This window comes from Dunckerocampus dactyliophorus, chromosome 7 (assembly GCF_027744805.1).
Source record: "Dunckerocampus dactyliophorus isolate RoL2022-P2 chromosome 7, RoL_Ddac_1.1, whole genome shotgun sequence".
Lineage (NCBI taxonomy): Eukaryota > Metazoa > Chordata > Actinopteri > Syngnathiformes > Syngnathidae > Dunckerocampus > Dunckerocampus dactyliophorus.
This window is the reverse complement of record NC_072825.1, coordinates 19914745-19928396: the sequence shown is the minus strand read 5'-3', so window position 1 is coordinate 19928396 and position 13652 is coordinate 19914745. Positions and strand designations below refer to the sequence as shown.

At 39.9% G+C, this 13652-nt stretch overlaps 2 protein-coding genes across 13 annotated transcripts in view; one reads left to right on the top strand and one right to left on the bottom strand.

The window, feature by feature from the left end:
• Window positions 1-416: 416 nt before the first annotated feature.
• LOC129184931 (prostate stem cell antigen-like) lies at window positions 417-4072 on the top strand. The gene is made up of 3 exons (XM_054781463.1): window positions 417-547; window positions 2614-2730; window positions 2813-4072. Exons 1-3 carry the CDS (start codon window positions 508-510, stop codon window positions 3028-3030), a joined length of 375 nt encoding a protein of 124 aa, XP_054637438.1. The 5' UTR covers window positions 417-507; the 3' UTR covers window positions 3031-4072.
• A 194-nt stretch (window positions 4073-4266) lies between these two features.
• LOC129184924 (focal adhesion kinase 1-like) overlaps window positions 4267-13652 on the bottom strand; it is a 74330-nt gene continuing 64944 nt past the window's right edge. For 6 of the 12 annotated variants that reach the window (XM_054781442.1, XM_054781443.1, XM_054781439.1 and 3 more), the window contains 6 exons: window positions 10631-10670; window positions 10215-10318; window positions 8346-8501; window positions 8178-8258; window positions 7994-8079; window positions 4270-6207 (listed from right to left, as the gene is read on the bottom strand). In XM_054781442.1, coding sequence (XP_054637417.1) covers window positions 6081-6207; window positions 7994-8079; window positions 8178-8258; window positions 8346-8501; window positions 10215-10318; window positions 10631-10670 — 594 coding nt within the window. In that variant the 3' untranslated portion in view covers window positions 4270-6080. Of the gene's footprint in view, window positions 6208-7993; window positions 8080-8177; window positions 8259-8345; window positions 8502-10214; window positions 10319-10630; window positions 10671-13652 lie in introns of all 12 variants that reach the window. The other 6 variants (XM_054781450.1, XM_054781449.1, XM_054781448.1 and 3 more) reach the window with 4 other exon arrangements.

The following is a 13652-nucleotide window of genomic DNA, read 5'->3' as shown; positions in this document are numbered from 1 at the left end:
CATATCGGACACTTTTTGTGACTCTTAACATATCGCTCTTCTTAACAAGGAGCCAGTGCTGTTCTGAGCCAGCCCCGATTTCTCGCACCGTGCTTGCTCAGAGGGTGCTGTTATGCAATGCATAGGAGTTCTCGCTTGACGAGACAAAAAGAAACAACTTGTCAAGCAGTCGTGCACAAGCTAAGCTGTGCACGCTGGAATAAAACACGTAGCACAGAAACAAAGCGGCTTTCCTCAGGCACTGTGATTGACAGAATAAACAGAAGACAAGTATCTGTGAAACCAAACATTGAGGGATGTCTCTCTCGCACACTGCCAGACAACATTTATGGAATACTTTCAGCTGAATGCCACTGTGGTACATGACAAGGGCGGATCTGTGATGAAACGTAGCGACAATAGAAACCATACACACATGATACGACCACAACACACACACACGGAGCGGGCACAGCAGGTTTGACAGACTTACAGGTGGTGAACAGTCAGAGTGACCCTGTGGTCAGGATGCTGCTCGGCCTCGTCTTCCTCTGCCTCTTCTCTCCAGGTATGTTACAGGCTTCTTGATGGCTACATTTGCACTGGAAATTATTCCACCTGAATTGCAAAGTTTATAAACTTGCAGCGGCTTGCAACAAACCAACAGAGCAAAAATAATTCAAAGCGCTCAACACGTCTAATATTACAAGCAGTCATTTTTACGTTATATTTTAATTGGACATTTATTGAAAGTTTGTATATATTTTTATTTGCAATGGGAGGTTGAATTATTACACTGTATGGCGATAACAAGGGTTTATGATAATAATATGAATAATAAGAATAAAAGGGCACAAGTTTGATTGAATTAAAAGATGAAAAGCATTGCCAATACTAGCCATTATGCTTTCAGCTGTAAGCTATTTATGATAAAAACGTCTGCCGTGTGGGCGGCATTTTGAATTAGTGCTGCCATAGAAAAAGCCAAAGAAAAAGCAAAATATACGTGCTGAGTTAATCCTCTGCTGCTTGCAGTTCAAATTCCCAAGTTCTTGTAATTTCATGGGGAACATTCTTCCTGAAAAAATAGGTTACATTTCAATACTTAACAAGCATTTGACCTCGGGTTCCTGTGTCATTCTGTTTTTGGAATCATTTTTGTGACTGTTTTTCAATGTTATTCTTTTGTTAATCTGGTTGTAGACACTATTTTGGAAAATAATATTCTAGGCAAACTTTATATGTATTGAAAATATGGCCGCCCTAATTTATGTTAACATGTACTTGTATTAACATGTACTTGATAGCCAGATAAACTACAATATGTAATAAAACAAGTAAAAATACTCACCTTTTGACGGACACTTTGAGAGGAAATAGGAATACATTTTCATGCTAGTCATTAGCCGTTATTTGCTACATACTAGTTACATTAGCATGTGCATGACAGACAGATAGATTAAAGTACTGCACATAACACAATTAGTAAAACGACGGACCTTTAAAGACACCTGACAGATACTTTGAGATGAAACAGGAATTCATTTTCATGCTAGTAGTTAGCCGTGATGTGTTAGCTACTTGGGTATTTACATTACACGTATTTACGGTGCATGTGCACAGGTAGACCCCTAATGGTGCTCAAGCACTTACTATTTTGCCCTACATGACAAAATAGCCCTTTCTGCTGGAGGTCCTATTAATTTAAGAATAAAAATTACTTTCTCTGTCATCAATTGCCCTCACATATATTTTGATTTCTGAGGGGGCATTCATGTTAGTTCTTTAGTTCCCGACCTGCTCGGGAACGCTCACAAGACCCGCCCCTCCTCATGCAGAGCTGACTGCTGACCCGCAGCAGACAGTCAGGGTAATAACAGTGTTTCTGCAATCCCCTGACGTTGTTTGGTGCTAAATTAACCACAATATTAGAGCCGCTGAAAACATAATGTCGCCACCGGGCCAACGTTTCATCAGAAATAAAAAAAAATTAAAAATAACAACGGCTCAAAAGCCTTGTCTCGCCGTTCACTGACGTTTGTCAAGTTTAACGAAGGGACAGAGTGGGGCAAGACAAGCAGATAGTTTAAACACTGTTCTAGAAATTAGACACGTTCACTTGTTTTGTTTCATTTAAAATCGTAGTTATTGAGATGAAAGGTTGGTCTTAAATTGAGCTGCGCGACAGTCTGGTGAGGTACTGTATATTGTGGTATTATGAGTGTGATGCTGCATATACTTCAACCGTCAGAACACAGTTAAAAAAAAACCTGTACTGTGTTGTCAGATTAAAAAAAATTGCAGTAAAATGTATTAGAATTTAATAATATATTTATTTGAAAATATATACATTCAATAATAATAATTTCATGAATATTTGTTGCAATGGGTGCCCTTTTTTCTGGCTTGCCGCACAAAATGTCTGCACGTACCTTTTAGCATGTAATAAGAATTAAGCATTACAGAATAGTCACAACAAGCTACGTTTCCAGTTTAATATTAATCATATTTCTCCTTTTTACAATGTAAAATCTGTTGGATTTTTTTTTTAAACAAACACTAATACCTCATTTGGTAGTATTAGTGTGACGCTACTGTACATGTGTGCCACTTTATTGTGCCTTATACTTGCAGTGCTGTCATTGGACTGCTACGTGTGCAGTTCTTCTCTCTCTAATGACGAGTGCAACGCCAACACGCAACAATGTCAACAACCGCTGGACACGTGCATGACAGTGGTTGACACTTTAGGTGCGGGTCAGATGGAATACTACTGGAACACAATTTAGGATGTGGTCAAAGACACTTTATTTTTCTATTTGTTGTCGTCCAGGTCACATGAAAGCCATCGTGAAGCAGTGTGCCAGCAGGGCCACGTGCAACGGAGCTGCGTCGACCGCTTTTGTTGACGAAAATGGCAATGGGAACGCGGTCAACTGCTGCAACAGTCACAACTTGTGCAACTTCAGCGGGTCCGAGTCTGTTCACGCGCGAGGATTTGTCTTTGTACTACTTGTGTCTGTGTGCGCGTTACTACTGTGGTCGTGCTGAGGGTCAAGTCTCATTGGTGACCAATTCTTATGTTTATATAGTGCACACAGCATGTAAAAATGGTTCTATTTTCGCTTTTTTTCCCCACGTTGCTGATCTGTATAACAGCCACTGACACGAAATGGGGTTTTCTGCGCTCTGAGGTCATATCATAGCCGTAAAGAAGGCAGGACGGCACCTGTGCGTAAGGGTGGTCCAGAGATGTGAAGTTTAACATCCAAGGCTCTCTGTTGTGTTCACAGTAATTGCCGCTGTAAAAGTACTTTATACTACAGTATGCATCACACTAGAAGCTGTCACGTATCTCATTGTGTGGCGCTGTGTCACCGTGTGAAAGCACACACAATTGCGGCACATATCTCTCTCGCTTGGTTCTGTATAAAAGGCAAAGGCAACTGTTATGACTCTGATGCAGAAACTTTGCAGGGATCTCTGTGTGAAAGACGCTTGTGTTAATGTCAGCTGTCAGCATCCAAATGTTTTAGCCAAAGTATTTGTGTTTCAGATGGATAATTACATAAAAAATGCAGGATACATGTCTTTCATTGGACCATAATGTGATGTATTATAGTTTGTCAATACCTCAAATATTTTATTTTTAACTGTATTTAACTTTCGGATAATTAAAAAAAAAAACACCTTTTCAAAATGACTGATGAGTGTGTGCGTTTTTGATGAATTCATGTCGTCTCGTTTGGTTTTGTGATCTAACCATGATTTGACAGGTCAGAGGTCACGGATGAAAAGCAGGTACTCCAGCTTGTCCATTTTTGTAGTTGTGTTGCCAAAAGTTGTGGATATTTATTGTAGTTTTAACAATACTACAAAATGTCCATCCATCCATTTTCTATGCCGCTTGTCCCCACTAGGGTCGTGGGGTATGCTGTGGAACCTATCCCAGCTGACTTTGGGTGAGAGGCAAGAAAAAATGTATATAATAAATGCATATAAATATCATAAAGAAATATAATTAAAAAATATAAATAAATGTAATGTAAATAAAATGTTTCCAATGTGAAATAAACTGCATAAAAAAACGATTTCTTAGCTACTAAACAGTTGCTTGAGGACTCCTATTCTTTCTTTCCTTCATTTCCTGTGCCGCTTAACCCCCATTAGGGTCGTGGGGGTATGCTGGAGGCCATCCCAGCTGATTTTTGGCGATGTGCGGGGTACACCCTGGACTCGTCGCCAGCCAATCGCAGGGCACATATAGACAAAAAAAAACATTCACACTCACATTCATACCTATGGACAATTTAGAGTCTCCAATTAACCTAACATGCATGTTTTTGGAATGTGGGAGGGAAGTGGTGCACCCAGACAAAACCCACGCACACATGGGGAGAACATGCAAACTCCACACAGAGATGCCCAGTGGAGATTGGAACCAAGATCTTCCAGATCTCGTGACTGTGTGGCCAACATGTTAACCACTTGTGTGGTTTGCTATTTAATATTCTAAAAAAGAAAACATTAGATTTAATCAACAAATGTTCTTAATGTGTCTTGTGATTGACTGGCGACCAGTCCAGGGTGTACCCCGTCTCTCTTAAGCAGTAGAAAATAAATGAATGGATATTAAGAATATATATTAATAATAAACACTTGCCTTATTTCCACTTCTGCATTATTTTTATTTCATTGTTTTCTTGCTATTTGACAAGAAGGCAGATTAAGCCCAGAAGACAAAATAAAAACCAGTGTTTACTAGTACGACTTCTGTACAAATGACCAGTGATACACACCAGTACAGCTTACAATATACCAACATGAGCAGATTTACACAACAACAAAGAGATAAAATAAATGTTTTATTTTACATTATTTTAACCCTACTATATTACCCAGGTGTTGATTGGCTGGCTAAACGAGGGAATCAATCTGCTTTGATTTATTTTGGTGCTGTGCAAATAATGCTCTCCTCCATACCTGTATGTTACGCCACACACACACACACACACACGCACGCACACACACACACACACACACACGCTGTTTGTGTTTTCAGTTCAACATGTGCAAGATGAAGTTCCAGTTAAAGCGGCTCAGCACGTCAGGGCAGGGATCTTCAAAGTGAACGTGGGACTCACAGCACGTGTGTTCCTGTCGAACGTGGGACTCACAGCATGTGTGTTCCTGTCCAATCACTTTATGACACTGGTGGTGTGTGTGTGTGTGTGTGTGTGTGTGTGTGTATGTGTGAGGGAGGGGAACGGTGAAACAGTTCAAGAAGAGGTGATGGTGTCATCGTAAAACTGATGACAACCTCCTCCTCCTTGTTGGAAAGAAAACACAGACCCTCATAATCCAGCTTCCTTCTCGGTGCTGCTGGGATAGAATATTTCAGTTACGCGGAAGAAGACTGTGATTGTTCACAAGGACACACACAAAAAAAAACAAAAAAACTCATGGATGTGGATTCTTCATGTTTAGAGTCTTTGAAACCCGTTCAGAAAGGAGCTGAGAGAGGAAGACAACAGGAAGAGTAGTGACAATGAAATAAAAATGAAAAGGAAGACTTTTTTTTCTTTTTAGTGCCTCTCCTTCAGTGTCATTATGTGAAGTGTCTGATGTTATAAATAAAACCCGCTGAGACGCGGGGAAATGAGGGACCGCTTTCTCTGTCTTGGCTGCTAGTCGACATGCTGGAGTCTCTCCTTGTGTGTGCAGTCCAGAGTCATGCAGATATGATGCAGTTCAAAAGAGTCTCATGGCTTGGCTTGTTCTGCCAGTTTGGACAGAAAGCACTGCAATGGCAAAGGGCTCATCCATGGTCTTCTCCGTTTTAACATCACCACTTTATCCTTGCTTCCTCAGTTTAGTCCACAGCGAGCAAAGCTGCCAGATCCCTGATTCAGGAACTGTTTTTGCTCGGTTCTTAAAAAAAAACAAAAAAACATCACAGTGGTGCAGAGTTAAATGAAGGGATCAGCTCGGTGGAGGAAAGAGGATACCAGTCCTCCAAGAACTCTCACTTATCAGAAAGGAGAATGATCCACCAAGTACTTGACCAGCGCTTGTATGTGTGTGTCTCCTCTGACATGAGGCTAGTGTGGGCGGGACTGGGCCATCATCTTGAGCCGGGATTGGTCAATGACGTCGAGCAGATTCTTAGCGTCCACGGCGAGGGCGTGAGCCGCAGTTAACATCTGTTTTTTATAGTCCTGTTGAAGACTGGACACAGTTCATTTAAAAAACATTAGCTACAGGACGCCACAAGAGAACACAAGATTATTACAACCCCTTATACTGTATGGCTTATAAATATACTGTACTTGTATAAAAAATATTAGGGATGCAAGATAATTATCGGGCCGATATGATGAATTATGACATCATACCGATAAATCAATAAAATTAGTGCCCATAACCGATTAAAAAAAACTGCAAAGAGGCAGGTGTACCCACACAGTGCTGTAGGTGGGTTAGCATGAGCAAAACAAGAGCTCCTTTTCTGTGACGTCCTGCAAACTGCCTGTTGTAACTTCCCCTTAGCTCATTTGTAAACAAGCATGGCGATTGCGTGGGACATTTCAAGACATTTGGTCAAATGCTCTGCAAACGTTCCACAATGAGAGGAAAAAACAGCGAGCTTCAAACCTCATCACCTGAAACGCCAGCATCATTACAACACCCGGGGCCTGGTGCTCGTTTCTATAGTCGCGGCGTTTGAAAAGCGCTAAAAGGTTTTGCAATTTACAGTGTCCAATAACAAGTCTATGATACAAGCGAGTATTAGGGCCACACAATATACCTGTATACTGCATGTACTGTAAACAGATTTTTACTCTCATAAAGTTGTCATAAAGTAGGGCTGTTGATCAATTAAAATATTGAATCACTATGAATCACTTGTTGTCCATAGTTTACTCTTTATAGTTTCCCAATAAACCAATAAAATAGTCAATGTTTTGGCAGATCAAGGGCATCATCATACTGTAAAGCGTTTTTTCCAGCCTGAAATGTTTTAAACAAATATTGAATTATATTACCTGATTTGATATATGGAACATCTCTAATGAGATACAATACTTGTTGCATTTATGTTTATGGGAATTTTGAAATTTCCTTGTTAAGTTACAATAGTATTGACTATTGACTACTACTATGGCTTTATACTTATTAGAGGTGCTCAATATTGACTTTCTTACCAAGATCCCATATACCAATATTTTCCAGCACGTCATTATTGATACCGATATCAACTGATACCAATATCGGCAGGTGCTCTTTCCTCAAACTAATTTTGTGTTATGCATTATGCTTCTTTGACTGTGATTGCTGGATGCATTTCACTAATAAACATGATTCGTGCAAAATAAGACAAATAGTGCAATATGCAATGTCAGTTATAGAAAAATGCCATATTCTAAACATTGTGTCTCAATGAAATAATCATAAAAAAATCATAACAAATAGTCGACTATTATAACATGTCGTACTATAAATAGCAACAACACAATTTGTAAAGCTGCACAATTCTATTTGGTACAAATGTCTGTGCAAAAACAACGTAAAGTGCAAAGTATGAAATTCTGGGCTAAGTCCATCAGTGAAATTGTACATTGGGCTTTGCCAGTTGCTTATTATTTTGCGGCATGAACACTGTGTGGCTAGGACGGATTCTTCCTGAGTTATGATGTTACATCAGAAGCATTTAAGGAAGACACCTTCCTCCCCCCTCGCATAAATAGCGCTTTACAGTCATTGTAAATTGCATATTTACAATCCGAGGGCATAATTTGGAAATAATTCCAGACCCCAGACATACTGAGGTAGGAAGCTTTGTTGCTTGTGGAGCACGGTGCAGTTTGATGAGGTCTCTAAACAGAAAAAAACGATACGATCCGACATCCCCACTTGTGACATTGCCATTTTTTCTTTCCTTTCCAGTGTGGCCCTACACTAGTCACTGGTAAAGCCAACTATTCAAGGCGTGCTACACTGGTGTAGGACCTACCTGGTCATGACATACTGTTGCGCTAACTTCATTTTGCCAATCAGCTCTGCCAAGTCAGAGTTCAAAAGCTTTTGCGCCATCTCAATCTGCAAAAAAAGGGAAAAAACCCCATTACCATTACCAATATAACATTGATACAGATGTTGTGTTTGTGTATGTACTGTATGTGCTAAGTGTGAGTCACCTCTCTGTGTGTGCTGGCAGGAAGTTGCGGTAGTGTCTCGTCTACGGTGGCCAACAAAGTCCTCAATGCGAGGCCCACATCCTGAAAAACGGGATAATTGTCACTTTTGTCATGACAATGATCCAAAGTGGATAAACTGGAATTTAAAAAAAAAAAAGACTCACTTACCTTGACCATGGGAACGTACTCCTCTGGAGGAGCTGGCTGAATCTTGCTCGACATCTCGATCACAGCTTTCACTAATCCCGTTACGTTCTCGTAGACCTTGTCATTGGAGCGGTCTAGATTGGCGGTGGGAGGTGGGCTGATCTCTTGGGGCTGCAGCTGAGTGAAGTCAAGTACAAACATTAACGAATATGTGACAAAAGCAGTGATGATAGTGATGTGACATACGTGGATAAATGAATCATTTGCACAGCTACAACACTAAAAATACTAAACTATACAAGAAACTACAATGGCAAAACTATGGGATGAAAACCAGAAATCAGTCATGTGCAGACCTCCACCAAGGCTGAACAATATATCCATCTGACTTGTAGGATTTAAAAAATGATGAATAAAGACGCGATTTCATTCTGTATCAGTCCTGTGGGTTGCGCTAATTCACATAACAACAGATAACTAATGCAGCACAGCACTTTTTTCCCCCCACAGCACAATCGGCCACATCTGATAGTCCACTTGGAACAAGTGCAGTGTAATGGCAAAAAGTGGAAAATAAATGCCTCAGTCCGCACCTTTATCTAAATCTGCACCAAATATTAATTGAGCTTCTCTACCAAAAGTTTAGTTTTTGGTAATCCAGTCAAACAAACAACATGCTGGACACTAACCAGCCAACCAGGACACAAGAATCAGAACATAGCCTACAAATTAACACTTGGTGGAGGTAATTAATGAGGAATAGATTAAATGAATAGAAATGAGAATTGTTAGGGTTGATGACTGATTACTACTTTCCAGTAGTGCACACCATTACATTAGTAATTGAAGGCATTTTCTACGGCCACTAGATGGCTCTACGACACTGCCAGAGACTTACAGTATATACGGTAATAGTTATTTAAAGCTGCTGATAAATGTCCTCCCATTGCTTTACAATTGCATATTGCAAATTCAGTTTTCAACAACAAACATGCTGTTCCCTGCATTACACATTGCTCTTTTAACTCTTATTTCATTCTTCTTAACCGCTACCAAATTATATGTCAGATGTACTGTAAATATTTCTTAGTTCACCAGTAATGGACAGTATTTGCACACTGCATTCAGACACTTACAGTATATGCCATCCTGTACTGTATGGTGTTTTAATGTAATGTGACTATTGTGACTCTGTATTCTGACTGTGTGAGTATCTTGCTGCCTGACAGCACACTTTCACTGTGGGATAAATGAAATTCATCTGATATACTGTAATGGAATATAATCTCATTATTATGCTTCCTGTTCCCTGAAATATGTTCAAAAATAGAAAATACATATGCTATTAAATTCCACCTTGTAAAACAAGACAGCAGGTGGTCATATACTATGCTGGACAGGACTGTGAAAACCATCTGCTCACAATACACTGACTAATGTTTTAAAAGGCACCATAGACAGCTGTGTAATTAAAATTTCAGTGAGGTTGTGATTTAATATTGATAGCAAAAGTTAATATTGGTTGGAAGACGTTTGCTTTGGGGGGGGGAGGGTTTGGGGGGTTTGGGGATGTAGTATTAACAGGGAAGCGCGGGTGACAGAAATAAGGAATTAATAGAAGAGGAGTGCAAAAATGAACACAGACTGTGCTGCTTACCCGCCAGGGCTGGGGGTCAAACAGTAAGGCAGAGTGCAGGAGGAGGAGGAGGAAAAGGAGGGAGAATGGAAGCAGCCAAACCAAAACAGGACATTATTATTGCTCAAATTTTAAAAACATGCACTGTGTAAATTATTAATAAATGTTGCTGCTGTTTGCAGGTGATGTCAAAGTGATCAATACACTGTATCTTTATGGGTTTTCCATACATTGGTGCGCACTTTAGTGTGTACCTTCAGTCCATCATTGTAACTGTCTGCAGTGTTCAGACCGGCGAGACTGCTCCCTTGGCTCTGGGCCCCGGGGCGAGGGGGTTTCTTTGGTGGGGCCACAAGCTCTGTAGAATCATTTTCTTTAGTTATATGGTCTAGATGTGTTACCAGGTAATTTGAAGAACATGCTCACTCAACATTAGCATATAGCAACAAAAACAGATTGAAATTGTAATATAATAGCGCTTAAGAGCTCTGCAACATGCAGGATATATGATAAAAACACTGCCTGCTGGATGAAGACATAATCTATATCTGTATAAAGCAAGCTTAAAGAGTTATGCACTTAAATACAGACTTTGGACTTGAAATGGAAATAGAGGGAAACACTGTGGTTAGTGGGACTGTAATTTCAAGGTTACAGGCCTGTCTATTACCTGCTTTGCCAACGGGCTGGTATATGTGTTGGTTTCCCGTCTGCACAAACAAACACATCAACAATACTTTGGGTTAGTAAGCATGTACACATAAGTAGATGCTTGAGAGGAAATTAAACATTTTTACAGGCGAGACGATGCTTCTAAGAAAAGGAGAGAATTCGACTTAATGTTCAAATCACACGACATGCTGTCTTCTAGTTGTCATTTGCAGCAGTGCGTGTGGTCTATCGCTATTTACATACAAATATTCTATGTCATGACTCACAGCAAAAAACAGCAGAGAACCCTGCAGCATTTTTTGATTAACTAAATGCTCGCAAGCCTAACATGGTGCAAATTTAATTTCCTCATGCTGCCAGCCAAGTTCTAATTTTAATTTGTTTTAATTTTTCCATGTGAGTAAACAGAAGCAATAGTTCAAAAAGCCTAGCTGCAGCGGGAGTCTAGCGTGGTTGACAACCACAGACACCCCAAAATATTTGACTGCATTTTACACACCAGTACAAACTTACACACATATATAGGAGGGAGATTTTTCCCACCACAAACCACATTCTATTGGGGGGAGAAGAGGAGGAGGAGGTCAGGCTGTGTGATAAATTACAGACAGACAGCCAGAAATATCTGTGTTGTCAAGGGCAACATTAGGCTGTTAGGCCAATTTTCTTCACCTCCATAATGCCGTGCAATGCATGTATGAAAGCTGTGAAAACACCTCCCCAATGCAACCCAGCCCTTGACCAACATGGCCAAGAAGGCAGAGCTTGGACACACTTGCATTCCTGGCAAAACACGCATGGGTGTCCAAAGTGTGGTGCAAGGGCCATCTTTGGAACGTGGCTCATTGCAGAAATAAAATAAACAAAAAACCAGCCAAAGCGGAAAAATCCACCGTTGTTGCACATCTACCATGTTTATTTGTTTATCTGAGTGTTTTAGCCTGTTTCTTTGAGGTGGAAATAGTTGCATATGAGGTCTGTTTATTCGTCTGTAGGGATCGCCACTAGCTCTGCTTTTAAAAAATAACCCAACAACATTCGATTATTAGTCGGCTATAGACAAAATCTAACAAATCAGACCCGACTATGAAAATCCTTCGTCAAAGACAACCATAAAATGACCATTGAAATAGTTGCTTAAACTACTCATCAAAAATGGAATAATATTTTAACTGTGTGTGATTGTCCTGCTAAAAAACACAACAAAACAACCAAAAGCAAATTTGACCTTGAAAAAGCCTAATCTAATGCACCTATCATCTTTTCATGACCACTTGGATTTACGTAATATTTATGGACACAGACAACCAAAGACATCTTCTACATTTCATACGTCTTATAAATGGTGTCTACATGCAAACAAAAAGAGCTTTTCTTTAGGTCACTCACATACACCCATGACGAAGGGACGCAGCGGCGACACAGTGAAATGTTAGACAAAAAGTGACTAAAAGTTTGAGAAAGTTAGCGAACAGTGGAGGATGAGTTATGTCAGTTATGTTCTGACACATTTGGGGCTGTTGCTTACTAAACCAAGCCGAAGAGCATCACTGTTTCTTTGTACTGTCATGTATAAAGTGCCTTGAGGTGACTAATTTTGAAAACATGATTTGAAAAAGATTTTGAGTCTCGAAAAAGAGTTGTTGTCTTATATTCAGGGTTGTCCTATATCCGGGCCAGCACAGTATAGAAGTGGATGGAAGATTGTGAGGGTAACTGCTCTATCTGGTTGGGAAGTTGGTACAGTAAGAGCTTCAACGACAGAACAAAAAATTGCATAAATTCCTCCAAATTTTTGCCCATGTTTCGTTCTCATGTAACTTACTGTTCATAATAAAACAATGACATGAGTCTTGCACACAAAAATCTCTTTAGGTGACCGCTGACTGTAAATCTCAGTGGGATGGATACATTACTCACAACAGAAAAACATTTTGCAGAAATGAATGCATAACTTGACTAACACAATAAGAAAGTTAAAGTTCTTAACCCCTTACTCCCTAAATGTATGAACAATTATATTAAAAAGTAATTATCTGCTTGAGGCAATGATGCAAATTAGTGCCACGGCATATTATGCATTGTACATGTATATGTGGGCATTAGATGGGATACATACAGTATGCCACCTCGGCTGCATTCAGACCAAAAGCTGATTTTAGATGAATTTGCAACAGTCCACTACATTACATTTACGTGTCCTTAAATGTGCACCAAGTTGAATTTACATTCACATTCACTCAGCTAAAAGGCTTATAAAAAAAATGCTAAAATCTCCCGCTGCGGCAACTAGTGATCTCATCACCCAAGGAGCACATTAATTCCAGGTCTGAACATGGCTTCGCTGTGAGACGCCACATGGGATTTTCCTGTGACGCCATCCTTCACAGTCCAAGTATTTTAACTGCTTTTTTTTCTGGGTGTGTAATTACAGGTGGCCAGATTTGGGCAGAACCCAGTAAACTTCACTCTAAGAAGGGAGTGCATATTTTTCTGGCAGCTACACAGAAAGGGAAAGACAGAAGCATAAAGATGGTTGTTTAGGGTTCATGCAATGGTTTTCTATTAATAACCAGTGGTGACGTGGGAATCCACTGACCCCTCATTGCTGAATCCAGCACAAACAGGTCACTTCCTGTTCCTGGATCACCCCCCATTTGCTGTAATCAAAATAAACACGTGCTGCGGCCAATCTGCAGTGAGACCAACCAGAACGAACGCCTCCAGTCAGCATTTATCTCTCATAGATATCTTACGTTAGTGTAGTAGGCTATAATAAATATTAGCACAGAAAATCCAATGTACCCTTAGGGATCCAAATCAGTACAACACAATAACACTAACAAAAATACAAAATAATGATAAAGAGTCCCCACAAAATCCCCACAAAAAGGATGTAAAATGTGTGGAGTGCAATGAAAACAACTCAAGCTGGTGCAGGTATAGTTAAAACTATATCAATCCATCCAAGACTGTTTTCTAACTCTTATCACAATTGACTTGTTTCCTACTGCTGTCAT

Bases quoted from the DNA above. Each gene is read 5' to 3' on its own strand.
- LOC129184931 (XM_054781463.1), top strand. From the start codon at position 508: ATGCTGCTCGGCCTCGTCTTCCTCTGCCTCTTCTCTCCAG. The intron at 548-2,613 runs GTATGTTACAGG...TTATACTTGCAG, and splicing joins CCTCTGCCTCTTCTCTCCAG to TGCTGTCATTGGACTGCTAC. The intron at 2,731-2,812 runs GTGCGGGTCAGA...GTTGTCGTCCAG, and splicing joins GACAGTGGTTGACACTTTAG to GTCACATGAAAGCCATCGTG.